Below are 24796 nucleotides of genomic sequence, written 5' to 3'. Positions count from 1 at the left end.
GCAGGGTTGGGCCAGGCCTACATCCCAGGTGACAGCTGCCCCTCCTTCTGTCTCCTTCCTGCAGAAGAGGGAGGCCAGGCCTGCTTCCCATCAAAGGATCCCCCCTCTGACTGGGAGAAGACAATCCCTCCAAGGCTGCTGAGCTTTTGCTCCTCTAGGCTCCCCAATCTGTCTATGCAGAGCCTGTTAGGAAATTCCTCCTTGTCTACAGACCCCAATTGTGACATGGGAGACTTTACAGAGACCCCCTAGCTGATCATTTTACCCTCTGACAACCCCTCAAAGACCTGAAGAAATACTACTTTCCTCTGATTCCTTTCCATGCTAGGCTGTAACATGGTCCTCACGTTACTTTTTATAAAAATTGCATCTCTCTGCTTTTCTAATCATTTTAAGAGCTCATAAATACTTTTTGAGCCCACTCCAGCTACAAAGGGCTGACTAGAGCCCCCATGGACTCACTTGCGGTCTGTCCTGCCAGCTGCCACCAAAAACCGGCAGCTTCCCAGATGTTTCAAGACTTGGATCTGCCATGTTACATTCCCCATCCCGACTGGTTCTCCTCGCAGAAGTCAGACAAAGTTCCCAGTGTGACCCAGGACCCTACACTTATCTTACGACCAGAAGGGCTGGCTTGGACTTAGTCTAGACAGCACTAGGAAGCACAATGTGGAAACGACCAGTCACAAGCACCCTTTTACCTGCCTCTCCCAGTGACCATGCTTTGGAAAAGCAAATCCGGCATTTCAGTGGAAGTCCCAGAGGCAAGGCTAAGTCCCCAAACTGACTGAGATTAAACTGAAAGAATCTACATTAAGTTGACTCAAAGAAGCTAGGACATATGTACACACAGACACACACACACAGACACACACACACACAGACACACACACACACACACTTCCTCAGTCACTTTTACAATCCCTTAAGTTCCCCAGATATCGGGGTTAGGATGTGATTACATCCACCCTTTTTATATCCAAAACCACCCAATTTCAAAACCACTTTATAGCATCTCTTCCAAGTCTCCTTCCTACCCCTCCCTGCACATCTCTAAAACTAAGGGGTCTCCCTCCCTTCCCTCTTGGCTCCAAGTTGGTCCTGAGCGCCCCTCCTTTCCCAGCAACTCACCTCCCCGGCTCCAGAAGAGGGTAAGAGACTCGCCTCTCTCCATCCTAGTGCTGTGGATACCCACGTCCAGCCAATCCTCACACAGCAGAGAAATGTGTGCCAGGCTCACTCTGGGAGCCCAGAGCCCAGGGGCTCCACGTTATTCCAAACCTGCCCCTAGGTTCCTCAGTAGAGCACCCAGGGTCACTTCCTTAGCCAGTTCCCAGCACACTGGCTGTGCCAGTTTGGCCCTATCAATCACATTGCTCAGAGAAGTTCCTGGGCAGTCCAGTCCAGGAAAGGCAATCCTGGATTCAAAATGGGACTTTCACCTTTCTCTTTTCAAACCCCTGGCTCTCCACCTATGACCTCAGTGGTTCTGTTCACCTCAGTCACAGCTGATGGACAGTGAGGGGAGCTGTCTGTGAGTCAGATTTATCTTTCTCTAGGTAAGGATCTCGGCTTTCAGCTGGAGGCTGAGTCCCAGCCTCATGGAGGGCTGACCTCCCGCTCAGCGGCTGTCCTGCTGAGAGGGGAAATGAACAGGAACTGGCTGTCTGAGTCAGCTCCCTGGTCTATTGTCACCATGCAGGCCCCTTCCTTCCCAGAGGAGAGACGTGTACAGAGATAGGCCCTGTTTTTTGCAAGTCTTTCAAGCACACACGCTTTCCCTCTTGGCCTGGAACAAGTCTGTAAACTAGCTGGGTGTAACTCAATTCAGTTTCTCCAGCTCTTAGCAAGGTCCCTACAATGTAGAGCATACTCACCAAGCACAGAGCTGGATGATAGGTCCCAGGTAATGGGAGGGAAGTGAGTGAACCTCAGCTACAGACAAGGACTCTCCTAAGGTACTCTGTCAGAAGACAACGGGAGTTGGAATCCAGTTCCACTCTCTGTGGCATCAGGAGAAGACTGCTAACCTTCTTCATTGGTTCTACCTCCATCACACAGCAGATCACAGATTCTAGCAAGGACTATTTCCCGGGGCACAAAGCATGAAAGAGTCACTGGTTTTAAAGTACTGAAAACACAACTTGTTCAAATTTGTTTCTGTACGCTTAGAAGACAAGGACACAAAAACAAGGCGTGTGGGCCAGGAGCAGATTACAAATAGACTCCTTTGTTCCCCAGTACTAAATAGCTAAATGGCTCTACTGCTGAAATAAGTATGGGCCAGGGATTGGGCCTGCACCCCACTAACCATTTTCTAATCAGAGGAGATGCATGACTGTTTCTTGCCCACAGTGTGGGAGGAGACCCAGCATGAGCTGGGTTCTCATCTGTTTCAGCCAGGGACACTGAGATGGGAATGCAGTTTGAGGGTTGGGGCGGGTGTGTGGAAATCACCTGTATTAAGATTTTCAACTCAACACAGGAGCAGCAGTTTCTGGGGCTCCTACCTTCAGGGCCGATTTCTATCACATGGTTTTTAAAAAGCCATTGTTAAAAAAGACTAAGGGACTATATTCAAGAGTAGCACTGGCTGGTGATAGTCACATCAGCAGCACTGAGGCAAGGACCTTGGCAAAGGTGGATTTTGTAGTGTAGAGGCCACACTACAGCAGGTTAAAGAAGGAAAGGGAAGAGGATTGGGTATACCTCTCAGGAAATCTGGCTGTTGCTAGAGAGGAAAAAGCTACAGCCACAGGTAGAGAGACAGGCCAGACTGCAGATGTGTGTCAGCTGCACCTCAAGGTGTTTCTGTGAAGCCTGCTGGTCTACCTTTTCCATACTCCCTGCAGGCTGTGCTTTATATGAGAGCAATAAGACCAAGACTTCTGAAGGGTGGAGCCCCTCAGAAGTTTGAAATCTCCCCAGGTTGAGAACCATCACACAACATTTTTTCTTCCCCAGAAGAAATGTCTTATGTAGTCAAAGCTGACTTCAAGTTCATGATCCTTCTAAGTGCTGGGATTACAGGCTGTGTCCCTAAGTCCAGCTAGGGGAATTCTTGGGAGATGCTGAAATCCAATGCTAATGTGTAGCCATTCCAGAGGGCAAAGCTAGGGTGAGCATCTTACTTCCCTCACATGGGCAGATTTTTATAGAAGCAAAGACTTAAGGACAGACTTGGAAGCCCTGCCACCCAGGCCCACATTCTCAGCTTCTTCCTTTACTGTCTGTGTGCTCTTGGACAAGTTAACTTCTGTAGGCCTCTATAGATGTTACACAAGGCACATTTGCAAATCTATAGATTCCCCCTTTCAAGATAATAAAAGCACACATACTATACAGGCATTGTGTGGACTGAGCTAATATCTGCAAAATACTGTCTGGCTCAGTACAGACCCTTCCAGTGCTTGCTTCCCAACGCTCTTCCTAGGGACATATCTCATCTACACTCTAGACCTCTACACAAGGTTCAGGAAAGCATTTTAAAGTGCTGTTGGCCTCACTCTTGGCTCCCATTGCCTGTGACCTCTGACCTGCCTTGCACAAGCCTTAGTTTATCATCTTCCTCCCCTGCCACAGCGGTTTCTCACTCCAGGTGGTCCTCCTGGGAGAGTCACCATCCCCTGTAGCCAGAGAGATATTGTTGAACACTTGAAGAAGCTAAGGACTAAAATCCTGGCCAATATTTACATTTTGCCCCCACTCCACCTCTGCTTAGAATTTGACTTGTGTTAGGATAAACTGTTGTCCCTTGGCTAGGAAAATGGTGTGTGCAAGTTTCTGTAACACAGACTTTGTCTTGGGGGTTGGAATCCTGATATTGGTGGGAATAAAGCCACCTTCATCATCCCCAGATCCAGCAGTGTGACTTTGGGTTCTGTGGATTACAATTGTTCTTTGGGTTGGCACCCCAATAGATCTCAACTTTTGAACCTTTGTACCTTGCCCTGGACACAGTCTCCGTCTCCCAGGTCAGGCCCTGATGTCTCTAGAGAAGAGGTGAAAACTAACGTCAAACCCAAAGTCAAGAGTCTGGCATGGGGGAGGGTGGCAGCAGCAGTGTACAGTCATGAGGTGAGAACACAGGCACAGGGGGAAAATGGTTGTGGAGCCAGAAATCCCCGAGCCAGAACTCAGAAGCAGGAACAGGTTCTCCAACACCCAAGTGTCTTCAGCAAGATTGATGGCAACTCAGACATCATTCCTTGCTCACTCGCACAAAGTCAAAGCACTGTGAAGGATGCTAGATGGTGGTCATCTCTCCCTCCCAGTGTGGCCAAGGTGACAGCACATCCTCTCTGAGACAAGCTTTAAGAGCTGTCAATAGCACGGCTCACCCCTGTCCTAACCCTATAAGGAATTTCCAGAAATGGCCCTGTGACATCCTCCCTAATATCAGGAACAGGACTCTATGTAACAGGGAGCAAAATATGCCTAGGACCCCACATTCCACCATCTGTGTTCATGGAGAATTGGGCAGGAGACTAACTTCTGAAATAAGAAATCTGCTGTTGAGAGAAACGAGGGCTGCATCCGAAGCACAAGTACTCTCTAGGGTCACAGATGGCACTTAGAAAGCTGAACCAGCCCAAATCATTTGGAGATACTGCCTGAGGGTGACAAAGAGCTGACCTATCAGCATGCAAGATCTCCCACCAGGGAACTGCTTATCATCTCAAGTATCATCTTTTCAGTGTGAGAGCCCTATCTAGTTTCTCCCATGTGGACACATTATGGTCACACGCCATGGCTATGTGGCCCAAGGTATCTGCAACAGTTCAGCTGCTCCCAGAGGTCAAAAGGACAACTCCCATGATGCAGGGGCAGCAGCAGTAAGAGTAGCTGAACTGTTGCCCATTTTAACATCTGTAGCTGAGTGACCTTGGCAATGTCACCTCGGTTCTGTGAGTCTTTAAAAATGAAAGGTTTATGGAAGATGAATAGGTTTCAGCCGTATACCTCATTTTTATTAAAATATCTGGATTTCCCTGTTCTTCAATAAACACAATAAAATGAAATAAAATGTCTGGGCTCCAACGTAGTAAGAGACAAAAATGTCTGTTTTTTCCCCCATGGAATACACTTCAATGTTGACATGCAAAAATGTGATGATCATGAGGTGGGCTCAGCGAGGACTGTTCGCCTGGCATGCACAAGCCCTGGCTTCCATCTCCAGTGCCAAACACATGTATTTAAAGATACATATTTACACAACAATGTGGATTGCAGCACTGCCCACAACAACTGAGTTATAGGAGGGAAGGAAAATGTGCTATATAGACACAATGGCTGGTGTTTTTTTCAGTCATAAAGAAGAACACAGTTAGGTAACTTGTAGGGAAAAAAATGGTTGCAACTGGAGGTAATCACATTAAGCAGGTTAAGCCAGTCTCAGAAAGAGACTTATCCAGTTTTCTCTCATTTGTGCTTCCTACCTTTTTTACAGTCACATGGAATCCATGTACATCTGTACTGAATGGATGCAGAAGTGAAGTTGTCTAGGGAAGGAGGAGACAAACTCGAGGAGGGATAGGGAAAGAAAGGGAAGGGCAGGTGTGGGGTGTGTGCTCAGCATATAATATTCACCTGTACAACATTTTAAAATAAATAAATAAGAGAGTCATGGTCATATACTCACTCTGTGCCTCTCCAAGACTCCCTTAGAGAACTCAGGAAACCCCTGGAGAACCTTTCTACTCTGGGAATCTTAAACACACAGTGCTTGCTACACCACAGCTACTTTTGATGCAGTAGCCAGTCTCATTCTTACCACTATCCTATAAGGGATGCACTGGCCAGAAAACTCTGGGGACATAGTCACCTGCCTAAAGACACGCTATCCTGAACTGATCAAGCCTGGCTCAGGATGCAATCGACTGAGGAAGTCTTCAATTCATTATGCCCTTCAGCAATAATTCTAAACTTCTCTCCATAGATTTTAAACATTTCAGGAAACGAAGAAAAAAAAACCCACCGTAACATATTCCAGATTCCTTTCCCCTCAAGACTAAGGCTTCACTTACTCAGTCAAACTTCAGTAATGCTCACAGTGACCACAGGAGACAAAGAACCCACCATCTGAAACCACTAGCGGCATTGGGCCGAGAATAGCTTCGGGGTCAATAAAGAGGCACAGTGGGAAACAGGAGCCGTATTAGTCTGGTTTTGGTACCAAAGGGCAGATACTGATTTTTTTTAAAAAGACAGTTTATTTAACTTACAGTCTCATCTGTTAGGCCTTGGGGGAGGGCTTCTATAGCAACATCACAGCATGGCCAAAGGCCTCATGAGAGAGAAGGTTAGATCATGTGGTGAGACAGGGAGTCTGAAAGATTTGAAGGTCAGACTTGATCTTATAACAGTTTGCTCTCTTGGGATCTAATTGGGGGAATCGCAAAAGAACTACAGTAGTCTCCTGTAATGGCACATTCCCAGGGACCTAAATATCTTCCTCCAGGTCTCACTTCCATTACCTCAGCATGGTCACACTGAGGCCCAGGTTTCCAGCACGCACATATTCAGGCGACACATTTAAAACATATCCAACATAAAAGTACCTATTTTCCTTCTTTCTTTCTTTCTTTCTTTCTTTCTTTCTTTCTTTCTTTCTTTCTTTCTTTCTTTCTCTCTTTCTTTCTTTCTTTTTCTCTTTCTTTCTTTCCATATAGATATAGAAAAAATATATATATATCTCACATACATACATGGTAAGACTGTATCAGAGGTTCTCCATCTTCCTAATGCTGTAACCCTTTAATACAGTTCCACTATTTTGGTTGCTACCTCATAGTTGTAATTTTGCTACTGTTCTGAATCATAATGTAAATATCTGATATTCAGGAGATCTCTGATATTTGACTCATGTGTAAGGGTCATTTGAAAGCCAAAGGAATCAAGACCTATAGGATGAGAAACACTGCTTTACACTGTTCAGTATTTGATACTTTACAAGACCACATCCCTGTAAGGTGGGTGTTTGTTTGTTTTGTTTTTTTTTTCTTTTCCTCAATTACATTTCCAATGCTGTCCCAAAAGTCCCCCATACCCCCCCACTTCCCTACCCACCCATTGATACAGGGTTTCTCTGTGTTGCCTTAGCTGTCTTGGAACTTGCTTTATAGACCAGGTTGGCTTCGAACTCACAGAGATCTGCCTGCCTGCCTCTGCCTCCCAAGTGATGGGATTAAAGGTGCTCACCATTACCACCTCGCTTGGTTGTGTTATTCTTATCTTTCCATTATCAGTAAAAAAAACTAAGACTATGAGGGCTGAAATAAACGACTTCCTTCAAAGATGCAACATAAGGACCTGGGCTTGCATTCAAACCTGGGCTCTCTTTACTAATTCTGCCACACTCCCAGTCCATCTCAAAAGACACCCAAGTTTGTATGACATCTTTTAGTTGCTTATGCTAGCTCAGGAAAATATGATTTGGTCTGTCCTTGTGACTTGCCAGTGTGATTGCTCTGTGTGTTACTGGTTTGTATTATTCCTTGCACAAATCATGTAACAGTATTAATGGAAATCTAAGTTAAAGAAAGATTCACGCCGGTCATGGTGGCGCACACCTTTAATCCCAGAACTTGGTAGGCAGAGGCAGGCGGATTTCTGAGTTTGAGGCCAGCCTGGTCTACAAAGTGAGTTCCAGGACAGCCAGAGCTACACAGAGAAACCCTGTCTCGAAACAAACAAACAAACAAACAAAAAAAAAAATCCACACACCCTGCATCACACATCAGTCAAGTTTGCATTTCTTTGCCATTCTGTTCCCACTCTTGACCACATGCAGAGATGGTTTTGTATTTTTATGTTCCATAGTTTTAATTTTTTATTCTTGAGGTTATAATTATAACATCTCTCCCTTTCCCCCTATGCTTTATTTTTTTAAAAAAAATAGCATTGTTCAGGAAATGTGGGTGTCATAGTTATGCCATGTCCTTGGTAGGCTTATGAGTTTTGTTCTGTCTATAGCTGGTAGTGATATTTAGTAAAGTGGTAGGAACTTTAGGAGGAGGGTTACTGGGGTTAGGGAGGAAGGCTCTATTTGGTCCCAGTCCCTTCTTCATGCTCTTCATCCTGGCTCCCATGGGTGGAGAACTGCTCCCTACATGTTTCTGTCACCACATTCTGACATGAGAACATTCATTGGGCCCTCTGAAACGGTGAAGGTTTTTTCCCTTTTATAAGAACTCTTCCCTTGGGTATTTTGGTCACAGATATGTAAAAGTAAGTAATATAAAGTTTGTACCATGATGGGCCCTGACCTCTAGGACCTACACCTCTGCTGTAAGATTCTCTGCAGCTATAGGAGGCAAGAAATGCTCAGAAATATTTTTGTTCACTGGCTTAGACTTTTAACTCATTCCATGCATTAAATGAAATCATTCCCTGGAATCATTAAGTCTGGTTGGGAAATATGTCTTTAGGAGGAAGGCCCCCAGAGTAGGTGTAATTTGACTTCCTCGTGTCTGTCATTTAGCTTCCATCTTAATGATAGCAAGGACGCTATATAATTCAATAAACTTGGGAATATGAAAGGGCCAGGTCAACTATACAAAAGTACTGAAAATGTAATCAAATGATCCCCTCATATGGTTTCAGTACAGAGAAGAGAACAAGGGAACGGTGCATTCATTTTCAACCTGAAACCTGGGTCACCTTGCTCACAGCATCATACCTGTCGAGAGGGGATGCTGGAAGCCAATTTGATAACCGCTATCTCTGGACCTGAAGCCTCTCTAAACAACTGTTTTAGGCTTACATCCAAGATGCTCACTTTCGTGATAGCTCAGGCATCCCCTGCTCTAGCTTCTGGACTCAACACAGAGCCTCATGAGTTCAATTATTCCAACAATACAAACATGCTATCAAACAGACATATGGTGGGACTTTTACCAAGCTGGGCATTGCAGTCTTTGTTGCTATAGAGATTTGCTCATCCTACCAGAACAGAGCCATGGTCTCCTCCTTCCACAGCACCCAGTCTCCAGGGTTACTAACTCCTGCCACAGCAAAGATGCTGAGAAGCACATGACATGCCATAATAGGTTCAAGCTTCAAAGGCACACAGACTTGAGCTCAAGTTTTTCTTCTACATCGTCCTTGTTATCAGCGTGTGGAGCAGCCCTCCTTCTGGTTCTCACTTCCTAATCTGTAACATGGCATCAATAATCCATCTCTGGCGGTGGTTCGCTGGGTTAAGTAGTGGATGTAGAGGGTTAGCATGTAATAGGTGTACGGCAAATGCAAGGTCCCTCTCCCTTCTCTGCAAGGCACTACACGGAAAGCTATGCATATGCTATGTAGCAGCAGGGCCATAAGTACACATTAACTACCACACCACATACACAATAACATTTGCTCAAGAAGTGACAGGCTTGAAAGCTGGTGAGAAAATCATTTCCAGAATGTGAAGTTGGCAGACAAGGTTTCTTCCCTCAAAGCAGCCTCCCATGTTCTAAGTAAGGTCCTGCTAGGCTTCTGCATGCTGCTGCTGTCTCATCCCACCCTACTTCTCCCTACCAGGCAGCTGCTTGTCCCTATCCAGTTGTACCAACTGCTGAGCTTAGTGGCTGCTCCTGGTGTTCTCTCAAACATGCAGGGCCCATTTCTTCCTTCAGCTTGGGAGCCTTCCCCGCTCTGCAATCATTACTCCCCCCCCCCCACTTTGAAAAGCAACTTCAACTTTGAAAAGGCTTTCCAAACTAGCTTCCTATAGTGCATTCTCATTGTCCTGCAAGTGCTTTTAAGAGTCCCCTCTAAGGATCTCAGACTGTTTACAACCAAAAGATACAAGTTACAAAGGCAACTGACTTGCAGGTTTGTGGAAAGAAAGCCAGGAGACCCAACCATGGGCTCTCTCATCCTCCCACATGTGCAGTCTTTGAAATCCATTTCAGCATGCAATGCCAAAAACGGCACCAGGAGTGGACCTCAAGGGTACAGCCACTTGCCTAGTATGCAAAAGATCCTGTGTTCAACCCCCAGCACTGTATTAAGTAAATGAACGAACAGCAGCTCCAGTGCCAAGTTGTAGCGGCATACACCTCTCATCTCAGCACTGGGGAGGCTGAAGCAGGAAGAGCAGGAGTCCATAACCAGTCTTGGTTGCAAAATGAATTCGAAGTCAGCATGAACTACAAAGTAAAACTCCATTTCAAAAATAAAGACTACAAAAGCAGCAGTGCTTGCACTGGCAAGATTCTGAAGACCGATCAAATGTACATAAAGAGTGAGGAAGGAAGGAGACTAGATGAGGAACTTTCCAGAGAAGAGATGACACTGGATGAGGGCTTTGAAGGACAAAAAGGAAGTTGCCAGAACGTGACAGAGGATGGAAGATATGCCCCAGGCAGAGGAAAACACATTTAGCAAATTGCAGAAGTGGTGAATGGGTGACTTTGGAAAGGAAGGAGCCATTCAATGTGACTGTATTATCAAGTTTAGGTTGAGAAGTCACAGCAGATGAGGTTGGTGAAGCAGGCAGGGCCCACTAATGGAGATCACTAGAGGAACATACACTTTATCCCAGAAACCCTCTCCCCACCCCTTGCACAGAGCTCAAGCACTGTTTTTCCAGTTTCTCAACTTTTGCCTTTTTCATGCAGTGAGTATACTGTTAATCATTTTATCCAGAGTCTCACTTTAAAGGCACTTAACCTTACCCTAACAAAAACTATGAGAAACTATGGGTTAGATACACTGTATAGACTTTTCTAATAGGCATTAAAATACACACAGAACCAAAAGGTAAGATGTTTTCTCTCCACCTTCTACGAGAATCCTAGGGCCACTTGGGATCTCCCTCCACAGCAGGGAGACAGTCTTGATACTCCCACCCCAAGTCAGCAAGGTTTGGACTCAAAGCAAGAAAGTATGAACACTATGAACAAAGCAGTATGAACAAAACAGGGAAGAACACTATGGGGGCTGGTAGGTGAGCTAGAAAGAAGGTCAAAGGCAGAGGCCAGGAATCAGTTCTAGAACAGGCAAGGGTAGAGACTGGCATCGGACAAGAGGAGCAGGGGCGATGACTCAGAGCAAGCCTCAGCAACAAATAACTATTGGGTAAAGGGTTGGGTGGATGCACAGATAAAAATTATGTGAGATCAAGGAGAGAGTGGAATGGAGGCCCACTCCTAGGTTCTTAGTTTGGGTTCCTAGGTGGAAGGGAGAAAGAGGAGCAGTAGGGAAAGGATGGAGCAAGCTGTGCTCCAACTGGGTGTGGAGTACTTCATGGGACATTAGGTTTATGTTTAGTCTTGGCAGCAGACAGAGGTGCAGAGGTCAACTCAACAGAGGGGGTTTCCCCAGGGTAGCCCAGACAGATAGGAGAGAGGAGAGGCAGGGCTAAGACAGAATCCTGAGGATGGGACATTTGCCTTTAGTGATGAGAGAAAGAAGGAAGGCTTTCTCCCCTGGAAAAAAAAATCTTTCCTGGTCACTGAAGGACCTCCCATAGGCACGGTCTCGGCTTTTCTCTGAGAGCACAGTTGGTTGCTTGTTTCTTTCTCTCTCTTTGACCAGCCTGTGAGGCTGTATACTGCGAGGGATGGGTAATGGAACACTAACTCTTTTGGCCTGCCCAGTGGGAGTGAGTTTTTCCTGGAAGCTTCTGGGGCTGAGGAGAGATAGAGAGTAGGCAGGCATGGTGCTAGGTTAAGAGGTGGAAGGTGTTAGGGAGGGAGAAGTGGTCATGAGACAGTCTCCTCATGCTGTCAGAGGTCTCTCTAATGGCCACTCTCTCCAGGACGCATCGGGTTGGGGCAAGCATTGGAAACAGGTAACAACTGCTAAGAAATAAAACAACTGTCACTAACTGACCACATTTCCAACAGTAGCAAGTGAGAAGCTTTCCTCCAGGTCCTGAACAAAGCTGTGCAAAGCATCTTTGTGTCATGCCAGCAGGTCCTGAGCCTCCTTCTTTCTCTATGGCAGAGAGGGAGATGCTAGGCAGAGGTGGCTGAACCATTTATCTACTAATAGTATACTGCCTTAACAGAGTGTATTCTCAGAAACTCAGAAACAAAGAAACTCCAGTACACAGAATCTTGCCTTGCCTTAGTCCACCAAAGGAACCAGTTCTGCATATCCTGAAGTCCAAAGCCACAGTCCTCCTAACAGGTCCCTGGAGTAGGGTTCATCAGCACATCCCTGGTGATCTTGTAGCTGCTCCCCGAAAACATGCTGTGAGATCCCCCTCTTCTAGAGCTGCTACTATGGCTAGCCTTGAACAACTACCCTTAAATGCATGGCATCCTGTGTCTGAACGTGGCATGCTTTCAGAAGGGCACTGACCCATCTGCTGCTTTCCACAATAAACTTGACTTCCACTTGGCACAATCTCCTCTTTCCTTCCCATTGACCTGGATAGTGGGATGAAAGCTCCCCAAATCGGCACAGAGGGAACTCTGGGCTCCCCTGGGACTCTGTGTGAGAGGAAAGAAAAATGGGGTGCTGCCAAGAGAGGAGGGTTGCAGATGCAGCTCACTGGTAGTGCACTTTCCTGGAATGTCTGAGGCCTAGGTTTCCAAAAGGGGGAAGGGGATAAAAGTTAAGTTGGTGTGAATAGGACAAGAGTGGCTGTTTCCTTGCACAGTGCTCTTGCAGTGCCTTACAAAGGCAAGCTACCAAAAGTTGTCTCCAGACCCTAATCTTCACACTGTGAGCGGTTAGGAAGAAGTTGTTGGGGGAAAACTAAGCCAGCACCCTTGAGTCCACCTCTGGAGGGATATGGAGGGCAAGCAAGAGCACATTGAAAGTAGGAGGACAACAGACTCTGAGCTGTCCATGCAGCCAGAGGAGCTCAGGCAGGGCTGGGGCGGGGAGGTGGGGGGCAGGGCATTACACAGCAAGAAACAGCTTCATCTGGCTTACTCTGAGCAGGCGGCAGCCGAGGTGGAGCCCTGAGAGGTGTAGGTGTACACGTGTGGGGCGGGGCTGGGGGCTGGGAGAGCAGGAGGTTTGAATAACAAAGGAGACTCCTGAAGGGTAAGCTGTGCATGGCTTCAGGGAGAAAGCACTGTGCTAGCAATAAACTTCAGTAGCTGGTGCTCCAGCCACCCTCCAGAGGCTGCACAGAGTTGCTGGCGAAAGAGCCAGCTCCTGCCTGCTCAAGGAGCCCAGACTTATGCAATTCAGCCTGGCACTAGAGCAGGGGAGCTGGGAGTTCACCCGCATCTCCCTCAGGCTTCCTCCCCGCCCCCCTGCCAGCCCCTGCAAGTCACGCCAAGGGTCAGGGGCCCTGTGAGCCAGGGAGGCCCTGGCTGGAGAAGCCCGGGGAAAAGGAGGGAAGGAAAGAGAGTACCTGTTGCTGAATGCATCCTGCTGCTTTGGCTCTTACTCCTCGGTTGCTTGTGGTGAGAGTTGCCCATCATTCTGTTCTGGACTGGCAGCCACCGCGGCCGCCGCGCCGCTCCTCCTCCTCCTCCTCCTCCTCCTGCTCCTCCTCCTCCTCCTTCTCCTCTTCCTCGACCTGTGCTCCTCCCAGGTGCTTACATCACCTCAGCTTTGCTTCTTACACACATGGCTCTTCCAAATCCCACTTGTGCCCTTGGCACAGTATTGTCCAGATCTGAACCTCTTACTTGGACCAGCGCCTGCTAGGGCTCTCTCTCTCTCTCTCTCTCTCTCTCTCTCTCTCTCTCTCTCTCTCTCTCTCTCTCTCTCTCTCTCTCTCTCTCTCTCTCTCTCCCTCTCTCCTCCCTCCCTCAATCCCTTCCTCCCTCTCTATCCCCTCCCCCTTGCTCAGCTCTCCTGTCAGGTCTAGCAGCCCAGGTTCCAAAAAAGAACCCTAGCAAACCCTGAGTGCAACCCCCACCTCATCTGAGTCTGCACATGGGGCCAGCCCCCGCAATCCCCGGGACCCGACTCGTTTGCCCTTACTGTCCCTGGCTGCCTCTGCTCTCAGAGCTGTCATTCCTGCTGCCGCTTGCTCTCTGGATCTGCAGAAGCTTGCAGGAGCGAGGGGCCAATAACAGAGCCTCATCCATGAGTGTGACAAGGACCAGTGAAGGAATGTGCTACCCAGGAATTCTAAGTGATACAGCTCCCTGTTCCACTGGGAGACGGATCCAGTTCTGTGACAGCTGCCAGTGGGTTCTGGGCTCCAGTCCTAAGAGAAACCTGAAGAAATTTGGGCAGAGCACGAGGCTTCCAGGCTGCAGGCTTGGCGCTAGCACATCCAGACGTCTCTGGAATGCCCAATGTGGCCACCAGGCGTACCTGCTTCCTTGTCAGACACACCTGAAGCCTCACTCCACTTTCCCCTCCCTTGCCAGCTTTGCCTTCCCATGGGAGGGCAGAGATAGCAGCCCAGAGATTCACAGACTGGAACTGGGACCCTCAGCAGCCAATGAGAAGGCTCTTTTCATGTCCCACAGAAAATCCATGCGCGCTCCGCATGCGCGCGCTCTCACACACACATATGCAGCAGACTGTCGCGAGTGCTGCAGCCCTGTGGGATAAGTGACAAGGGGCAGGTGGTGCTGGCTCAGCAGCCTGTTCCAGTCTCAACAGCCTGGCAGTAAGCTCGGGCCATCGGTCCTGGAATCAAGTCTGCTAGAGCTGGAAAGCCCTGAGTGGCTTCACATAGGCGAATAGTAAGACTGTTCAGTGCTGATGTCATCAGACACAGGGACGGGGGGGGGGGGCTGTCATAGCCACATAGTGGGTGTGGGTCAGAGCTTTCTGATTTGGGAACAAGAGGTCTAAAATGAGACCCATTCGCGCATCCATCCACCGCCCCCCACCCCCACCCCCATCCACCTGTCATTTAGGCACTCTGTCAACAGTTCCCAGGGATCTGCTCCTCCTAAGCCCCGTGCTGGTGGTAGGAGCAAGAGGCATAAGTCACCTTCTAGGAGGGGTGACTGACACATCAAAAGACAATACAGAAACGAATTAACAGCGTTGAAGGAGAATCAGAGAAAACCTGCTTCTGTCTGGAGAGCTGAGGGGGGGGGGTTACTTCCCAGAGTAGATAGACCCCATGTGGACTGGGTCATCAAGTTAGCTAGACACAAAAGGAAAGGGCATACTGGGAACTGTGGGGACTGCAAGCTTCAGGGAGCCAGCTGCTAAGGGTCTTTTCAGTCTTTAACAAATCCACAAACATCCCTCAGACTACTGACCAGCTGTCCCAGCCTAGTAAGGGATAAATTGCAAAAAAACAAAACAAAAAAACCCAACCAACCAACCAAACAAACAAACAAAAAACCCTGCAAGATGGTGGGACCCCCTACTTGGGCTTTGCAGCTCACTGTGGAAAATGACAAGAAGTTTCCAATGGAACCAACATGAAAGTGAAATAAGGCCTTGGAGCAAGTAGCCCCAGAGCTAGTGGGAAGTACCCAGAGTGAAGCATCTTGGGGAAATAGATTTATAAATATGGTTTGGTTAAAACATGTCGATCCATGAGCCTGATAGTGAGGGTGCTAAGTGACCAACTTTAGTTTGGGAGACATTTGGTTCCTGCACCTCTATCTCTTTATGCTACCTCTGAAGGATGAGTCTCAGAAGGTTCGAAATTGTAAGACTGGACTAAAGTAAAGCTCAGAGAAACCTAGAAAGACAGCTGTGGTACTGGGAGGTCATCCCAGAGTGTGGGACAGTTTGGAAGCTGAAACAATAAAATTCAGTTGGCTTGTACACATGGGCATCTAGGTTATACCCTCAAGGAGATGAAGAGCCATGGACAAGAAAGGTTGGGTTTTGGACATATTCAGAGAGAAGACAGCAAGAAGGGGTGGGGAGTGAATGCATGGTCACAAACTAGATATACCTGTGCACTCATTGCCCTGGTCAAGAGTTGAATATGGGACAGGAGAGATGGCTCAGTGGTTAAGAGCACTTGCTGTTCTTGCAGAGGATCCAGGTTCAGTTCCCAGCACCCACATGGTGGTTCACAACTGTCTGTCACTCCAGTTCCAGGGGATCTGATGCCTTCTTCTGACCTCCTCGAGTACCAAACATGTGTAGTGCAATGCATACATTCAGGCAAAAACCCACATAAAAAATGAACAAATATAGTAAAGCGTTCAGGTTGAACGTGACTAGGATTACAGGAGTCCTTCTCAAAGTGACAGTCCCAGCTCTTCGAAGCACAGTTCAAGCTCATCATTCCAGACTTTCCCCACAAAGTATTACTTGAATTCAGTTTACAGCTATGCGAATAGAGTCTAGGAAGGGGAGGCAGCTTGGCCAAGATCTCTATATAACCACCTTGGCTGGAAAGAAGATATTCAAAAGAGACACATGTGTCCATCCCCTTGGCTATCAGATTATTGATGTGATAAGCCCAAGAAATTGGAATGCTGTAGAGGGGAAGGATGAAGTCCCAGTGTCAGCCAAAGGAAGAACTTGTCTCCTAGGGGAAAAAAATCACAGCTTTTTTTTTTTTTTACAACTAATCAGTCTATCTTGCTGGACAGACAGAAACTAGACCATTGTAAGTCAATAATGGGTGGGAACATATCTTGATCAGGACTGACTAGTTACTGTGACTCACAAACTAGAGTCCCCTAGAAAGAGAAAATTCACGCGAGGAAGTCCCTACATCAGATTTGTCTGTGGACAAGTCTGGAGGGGGCATTTTTTTTAATTATTAATGATTGATGTGGGAGAGAGTTCAGTGGACTGGAGGAAGTGCCATGCTTGGGTAGGTGGTCCTGGGCTGGATAAGAAAACAGGCTGAACAAGCCATAAATAGCAAGTCAGTAAGTAACATTCCTCTATGGTTCCTGTGTCTGTTCCTGTTTCAGCTCCTTCCCTTCTTAGAGGGATGTGTAAGCCAAATAGACCCTTTCCTCCCTTAGGTTAGGTTTGTTCAGTGTTTTATCACAGCGATAGAAACCTAATTAGGAGAGTTATGCATTCCTCCTGCCTTATATTTATAGCTAAGTGTTAGGACCCTGAAGATGGACTTGGATATGTGCAGTAGACTACTGTATTCGTTCCTCTTCCCAGTGAGGTCATACTTAAGTCCTTTCCCTATTTTTCACCATTAATCCATATTCTCTCTCTCTCTCTCTCCCTTTCCCCTACCATCCTCTCCCCCCTCCCTTAAAAAAATCCACCAGGAGCTTCTGTGAAGTGAAAGTTCTCAAGTTAATGAGAGAAAGAGGAGCTGTGTGCCAAGGTTGCAAAGACTACGATAAGAACAAATTTATCTGGAAAACTGTGAAGAAAGAAGAAGTGCACGCAAAAGGAATGAAATTTGTGGGTGGAAGACATGAGCAGAAAACGTGTTCCAACTGTTGCTGGCAGTGCGTGCCATCAGAACCACTGAGCCTAAGAGAACCCCAGCTAGGGAGCTAGGAAAGAGAGTGAGACCGAGCCACGATTTCCAAGGAAGGGCTGGTTCCACAGATTGAAGAATAGGTTTGGGCTGAAAACTATGAAAAAATCAGGACTGTTTGTCTGCCAGTGAGGAAGCTGCTGTCACATTTCAAGCTGAGTTCAGGAGACAGGATTCCAACCAAAGCAGGTATTTTTGAGGTGTTAGGGACCCAACCTAGGACCTTGTGAATATTATGCAAGTTCTCAAGCATTGTGCTACACCCTCAGCCTCAGAGCAAGCCTTCAGTGGACTCTGGAACAACAAAACCAGTAGAACCTGCCTTTGGTAAAAGCGTAAACAAGAATCATTGGGGCAATGAAAAATGAAGAGAAGAGCTTCTAGCCACAAACTCTTCCCAAATGCTTTGGTTAAAAAACCTTCACCTATGAAATATCCCAGCCATCTTCATCATTTCCCAACACACAACCAATGTCATTGCCATAGTTTAATTCTCTTAATAATTGTGTGTGTGGGGGGGGTGGGTCATTATTCACAGCTGTCCTCCTGCCTCAGCCCTCTTGACAAATTTTCAAGTCATAAATAGTTTGATGCTGTCATCTACATCTATGTATATCACACACATGAGCTTAGTGCTATCTCACATCATCACTACAATGGTAACCATGGTACAACCGGATATGTTGAGCGGCAGAGAACCTTCAGTCCCAGAACTTTATTATAGTATATTACTGTTCTGTTTTGCTAATGTTTATAGTTATTAGTCTCATACTGTGCCCAATTTATAAATTAAACTGTACTGTAGGCATGTAGGTATTTATGGGGGGAAAAAGCAGAGTCTCTTCATGGACCAGTCCTATCAGCAGTTTCAAGATCTTGGAATGCATTCTTGATGCATAAGAGGGAACCATTGTATTATAAGACTTCTCCGACATGACATCAGGCATAGAGTGAGTGCTAGCTAAAACGTGCTCCCCATCTGCTTCTTATTGCTTCCCCTGTAAGACCGATTCCCAAGCCCTATAGACAGTTCCTCAAACTTTAACTATAATGCCACTGTGCTTCCAAAGCTCTGTTCTTTACCCACAGTCCTCATCTGAGTACTTTTAGCACTAGCTGTGTTAGAACTTCTCCACAAGTTCACGAGGCCTTCCCTTGTGGTAGTCTCTAGCTTTCCTGGAGGGCTGTGTGGAAGTAGATGGACTTGAGACTGTGCCTTGGAGTGCCTGGCATAGAGTATTCATCAGTGATCTTCTGCCAGTGGGAAGAAACCACCCTGCCAGTAGCTAGTTAAGCATTAGCAGAACCATGGAGCCAGCCTCCCTGCCCTGCAGACCTCCCCTGATCTTCCCTTCAGATGGATCCTCTGAAAGCTTCACGCACCGATTCTCCTGCTCTGCATGCTCAAATCTTCTCACCCCTTCTTTCTTATCAGAAAGGACGTCTGGGCTGCATAGAGTGCTGGTGACTCTTCTGACTGGTCCCCTAGTCTGAGGAGAGGGGCTAGGAAGGTCCACTCCTGTGATCACTGTGCAATGTGCTAAGGTGCTGAGGTACATAGGCAGACAGACAGGCAGACAGGCGGACAGATAGACAGACAGACAAGTGGGAAGGAGTCCTAGGAGGGAGTTTCTGGCATAAGCTCAGACTGAGTCAAATCAGGAGCAGCCAAGTCTGGAGAAGAGGGGTCGGAGGTAAAGGCAGGCCCTACTCTTTGGCTAGTACCTCCTGTCTCCAGCCCCACCATGCTTGATATTCAGCTAAACCTGTAAAGAGCACCGACTGCTCTTCCAGAGGCCCTGAGTTCAAATACCAGCAACCACATGGTGGCTCACAACCATTTGTAATGGGATCTGATGCTCTCTTCTGGTGTGTCTGAAGACAGCTACAGTGCACTCATATAAATAAAATAAATCTTTTTTTTTTTTAAAGAAGCCTCAGATAAACCTGCAGAGGAGAGACAGAGAAATCTGGGGCTTGAAAGCAATGCTGGGGGGGACTTTTCTAAAGTGAAAGCGATTAAGGTCATCTGCAACCCCATCAGCAGCAAGGATGGTAAAAAAAAAGGACCTGGTAAAGAAATGGGCAGGAGTCAGTGCTACCTCCAGACTCACACCTGGAACCCCAGAGCTAGGACAAGAGCCAGCATGTCACTTTTGGTATGTTCTCATTTCTGTAATGCCCTGGTTTATTGAGCCCAAGAGGAAGATGGAGTAATAAACCAGGGTAAAGAGACTGAGCTAAAAAATTGCATGGCTGTGTCATGGACCCAAGTTAGCTAACTCTAAGCCTAGTTTTTGTTTTTGTTTTTGTCACACAGCTGGCCCCACCTTCCATGACCTGCACATACTTCAGTTTGGTATGGGGTCTTTCAAATCGAAGTTTTATTGGAAACCCTGAATTCCAAGGTGCAGTTCAACTGTGTCCTCCAGCAGTCTACCAGTAGCCTATCCTTGGGCTCGTGTGCAAGCTTACTCAGCCCTCTTCTGAGAGATTCTGTCCCAGTGAGCTACAGTCATACTTCTCAACCCTGAAGCAGGGGGTTTGCTTTCAGCCTCAATGAAGGTTTCTCTGTTTCTATTCCTTCCAGAGGAGTACTTTTCCTTCCCTTTTCAACTACACTCAGGAAAAGTCAGTCTTGTTTCTCAAGTCTCAACCCAAACACTTAGAGGGTGTCTTCTTAGAGACTTGTCACCAGAACTGAAGGTACCCCTTTATCTGCTCCACAGGGTTTGGTTCCAGTATAGATGCTGCCGCATCAGATTCAAAGTCTTTTTTTTTTTTTTATCTTTTCTACTAGAAACAGACTTCCATTCACACTAATTCCCCCAGTAGAATGTCCCACAAAATCTGACACGCACTTTGCAAGTGCATATTAGCTAATAGTACAGAGGGGGATTTTAGAAGTACATGCATGATCTTTGTAAATTTAGTAGTTATACTTCTATGCTAGTATATATAATAGGATCTCATAACAAGAAGAAAAATTGAGTGTGTCAAAAAGTCTAATTTGTTGGATATCTGAGGCAAAATTAAATTAGCTGGTTCAAGGAAAAATAATGTGTATCTGTAAATTGGGTTAAACTACTCACAAAGGTATTGGAGGGATGATCTGCAATATGCCTAAAGGTAGGAGGGCTCTGCAGTGCTGATCCTGCTCCTGTTCAGCTTCTCAAGCGAGGGAAACGAGAGTAAGTATAGGATGCATACTTTGTGATCACTAGTCAATGTGTGCACTCGTTGGTGTATATATTAATTGTACATAAAAACGTCTAGGGTTAGTGAAATGGATCAGCAAGTCAAGCTGCTTGCTAGTCGAGCTTGGTATATTAATCACCTTTCTATTGCTATGATAAAACACCATGACTAAGGCATCTTATAAAAGGAAGGGTTTATTAGGGCTTTTAGTACCAAAGACATAGGAGGTTATCACCAAGTCAAATATCCCTTTGATCCCAGCACTTGGGAGCCAGAAGCAGGCTGATCTCTGTGAATCCAAGGCTAGCTTGATCTATATAGTGAATACCAACCCAGCCAGAGCTACCTAGTGAGACTCTGTCTCAAGACAAACCAAGACGTTCCCTGGTAGTCCAGTGGTTAGGATTCGGCACTCTCACCGCCATGGCTTAGGGTTTGATTTCTGGTCAGGGAAGCCTCTCTTCTTGGGCTGGAAAGATGGCTCAGCTGTTAAAGGCTAGGCTCACAACCAAAAATATAAGAAAAAAAAACCCAAAATACAACAACAACAACAAAAACAACAAAAACCAAACAAAAACATCACCATCATGACAGAAAGGCAGCAGCCATAGATGACAACTGGAAGAGAAGCTGGGAGTTCACATCTTGAACCCCAATCACAGAGTGGAAAGAACAAACTAAAAATGCTGTGTGGCTTTATAACCTCAAAGCCCACTTCCACGGTACAAGGAGTGTGCTAACGCCACAAAAGGGTCCTCTAACCTCCACATGCATGCCATGGCATGCATGCCTTCTGCATCTCTCCTCCCACCCCTCACTCTCTCTTAAGAAATTGAAGCACACTTTTTTTTAAGTGCCTGGCTTCTAGTAGCATTTACTCAGTAGACTTTGAATACTTTGCAACTGAGGCCAAAACAACTAGAAGGGCAGAGACATTATTAACATCCATAGAAAGAGTGGGAAGAAATATAGAATGTGGGTTTGGTGAAGGAAGGAGGTTGTGGAATTTTGGTTTGGAATATTTTGAATTTGGCTCCTGCCCCAGTAAGAAAGCCAGAGAGTTCTGGAGAACTGGTGCTGTAAGTAGCGGGCCAAGGAGGAGGAGACAAGGAAGGCCCAGGGCACTCATCCCAGTGACTAAGCAGAGAAAGGAGCACAAAACAGAGAGGTCGCTGGATACCCCGTGACCTTGGGCTAGCCTTGGCCTCTCCTAGCCTCATTTAATTTCGGTCTTGGCAGTGAAACCATGGGCTTGCTTGCTCCCAGTTCAAACATTTGGAGAAGGTGTCCTGGGTACTGGTGGGGATCAACAAGTACAGCGCCCACTCTTCTCGAGGCACCATTTTGCTTACAGAGAACACACAAATGGAAGAAATACCAGCCTGTGTCAAGGGAGCCCCAGGACCTCAGACTTTCTCCCACCTTATTTGTCTCTGGGGATGATACAACACCAGGCTCTAGAGTCAAAGTTTCTCTACAGCCTTGCAAAAGGAACTTTCTTAAAAAGGAAACTCACAGGTCTCTGAAGGATAGGACAGGCAGGGTCATTTGTAAAGAAGGCCAACAGATGTGCTAGGAATTGTGGGGGTCTAAACCCACTGCTGCCCCCATCCCCGCCTTAATCCCAAGGCATTCAACCGCTAATACTCTGCTTTAGAAATCTGTGCTGGCCCAACCCAGTGTATCTGTAGCACGCTGCCAACAACCTGTTTATTTATTTCCTACCAGCCATGGTCTCCAAGTATTTTTAAGCCTGCACTCCAAGATATGTATATTTATATACAAACTATATACATGTAATATTGTGCTAATTGGTTTTTGAAATGATAAAACATAGAAAAATGTGGAAATTAAAATGTGCTAAAATTAGTGTTCATAGAAATTCTAATACTTTCTCCCCATACTCGAATAGATGAATGTACTCTCTCAGCTTTGGAGGCCACAGGTCTAGCCAAAGAGCCCTCTGTCATATAGCCAGATGATGAAGGTGGCAAAAAGAAGGGTAAACATGCCCACTATGGTGGTGCACATCTTTAATCTCAGTACTCAGGAGGCAGAGGTAGGTGAATTTCTGAGTTACAGACAGGCCAGGAATACCCAGTGAGACCTAGTGTCAAATAAACTTAAAATGAAGAAAAATAGAAAGAGGAAAAAAGAAAGATGGACGGACATCCTTTGTTCTCTATTGCATTTCAGGCTTTGCTTCCAGTGCTCTGATTGCCTCATTCATTCATTTGTTCATTCATTTAATAAACTGCTTGGAGTCCATCATAAGGTTTTGTGGGCATTGGGGATAGAGAGATATAGGAGGTGAATGTACCAAATGTGCCAAGCAGCAAAGTAAGATTACGTTGTGAGTAGCGTTAGGAAGAACACTAGCAAGGGGCTGTGACACTGAATGATTGTAGGAACCAGTATGGATGTGTGGAGGGGGGAGGGAGGCTTCTCAAGCTAAGAACTGAGCACATGAAGGAACCAGCAAAGTGAATGGAAAGTGCCAAGTCCCTGAGGTGAGAGCCTCAATGTCTTTGAGAAATGGAAAGAAGGTTAGTATGTCAAAGTGGAAGAGATGAGGGGAGAAGGCTGGGTCTCATTTGAGGTGCAGGGAGAAGCCACTAGAGTTTGAAAGCCATGGAGTGACACAGGGGGGTGGAGAACTGAGACTCAGTATTGCTCTCTAGCCTAGGCTGTCCTTGAACTTGACATCTCTCTTTTCTGTAGCACTGAAGATTGGACCCAGGCTCCTGGGTCTGCACAAAAGCACTCTTCTTCTAGACTATATTCCCAGACCTTTATTTATTTATTGTTTGTTTGTTTGTTTTTTTGAGACAGGGTTTCTCTGTGTAGCCCTGGCTGTCCTGGAACTCACTTTGTAGACCAGGCTGGCCTCAAACTCAGAAATCCACCTGCCTCTGACTCCCAAGTGCTGGGATTAAAGGCCTGTGCCACCACGCCCGGCCAGACCTCTTTTTATTTTGAGACAAGGTTTTACTAAATTGCCCAGGTTGGCCTGGAACTTATCCAATAGCCCATCAAAGTCTTGAACTAGCAATTCTTTTACCATGGCATCCTGAGTAGCTGGAATGACAGGCCTGTGCTACCAGGATCAGCTTGATATATACAGCACACCCACCACCTCCCATGTGCTAGGGATGGCCAGAATCTCACACATGCTAGGCAAGCCCTTTACCACTGAGTCACATTCTCAGCCCCAGGATGCTATTTAAATGTTGGCATGATCAGTAAGTCTACCTGATCTAGGGGAGACTGCAGTAGAAATGAGGAGGTCAGGAGGCTAATGCATCAGCCTCCTGTTGGAAATAGAAGCATAAGATAGGTTACACTTCCATAAAGCCCATCTAAAGACTCAATAATCATGCCCATTGCATGTATGAGGAAATCAAGGCCCAGAGAAGTTCAGTAATGTGTATTCGAGAGTGTATCCCTTGGACAAAATAAAATCAGGATTTGCTCAGCTGCCTGGCTTCCTTCCAAGTCCACTCAGAACTGAGAGACCATTTCCTGCCCGAGGGATTCATTCCCCAGGATACGACATGGTCTTCCTGCTTCAATCCTGAAAATCCCTGGGTATTCTGAACAAAGGAAAGGGGATTGAGGACTGTTTGACCCAGCAATCAGCCAAGGGGATACAGGCGATTAGAACAGCGCATTCCTCCTGTTTTCATAAACATGTTGGGCTCTAACTAAGGGAAAAACCATTCTTTCCTCTGGACGGGGGAGTGGACAGGAGGAGGGTGGTGATGGTATATTTGGAACTAGAGAAAGAAAAGGCTGCCAACTTGTGCCTTCAAGGAAAGCCCAGGGGCGCAGGCCAAGACAGAGGAAGTGACTTGCCAACTCCCTCTTCACAGCCCCCACAGTTATTTGCGAGAAAAAGAAGGCGGGATTGTCCCTGCCAAAGACATGAAGTCCTTTACAGAGCACTTTGTTAGCAAAACCTAGCATCCCCGTCACTATGCAAAGTGTGCTGGAATGTTGCCATGGCAACAGGCAGCTGGGCCCCTGAATCAGCTCCAGGCCTGCTTTGGCAGTAAGGCCCAAGCCTGCTGGGGCATCTCTCTGGAGGCCAGGAGGGAGGGACCTGGGTTGTATCTGTTGATGAGGAACCCTGACTTTTCTTTCAGGTCACTAGGCTTTGGGGACTTGTCCCTTTGGGAAATATTTCTTGAGATATCCAACATCCATAAACACAGCCCTTCAGATTAAAATCATCTGATCTGGTGGCTAGGTTCCTTCTTTCCTTCCTCCCTCCCTCCCTCCCTCCCTCCCTCCCTCCCT

At 46.6% G+C, this 24796-nt stretch overlaps 1 protein-coding gene across 4 annotated transcripts in view; it reads right to left on the bottom strand.

Annotated features, from left to right (window-relative positions):
- The window catches only part of Nhsl2 (NHS like 2), a 243221-nt gene that overhangs the window by 72275 nt on the left and 146150 nt on the right, over window positions 1-24796 (bottom strand). The window contains exon 1 of one of the 4 annotated variants that reach the window (XM_029473276.1): window positions 13310-13385. The exons of 1 other annotated variant lie outside the window; for it this stretch is intronic. In XM_029473276.1, the coding sequence (XP_029329136.1) occupies window positions 13310-13379 (70 nt within the window). In that variant the 5' untranslated portion in view covers window positions 13380-13385. Of the gene's footprint in view, window positions 1-1131; window positions 1584-13309; window positions 13386-24796 lie in introns of those variants that run through there. 2 more of the 4 variants (XM_029473277.1, XM_029473274.1) reach the window with 2 other exon arrangements.

Source organism: Mus caroli, chromosome X (genome assembly GCF_900094665.2).
Source record: "Mus caroli chromosome X, CAROLI_EIJ_v1.1, whole genome shotgun sequence".
Classification (NCBI taxonomy): domain Eukaryota; kingdom Metazoa; phylum Chordata; class Mammalia; order Rodentia; family Muridae; genus Mus; species Mus caroli.
This window is presented reverse-complemented; position numbering and strand designations above follow the sequence as displayed.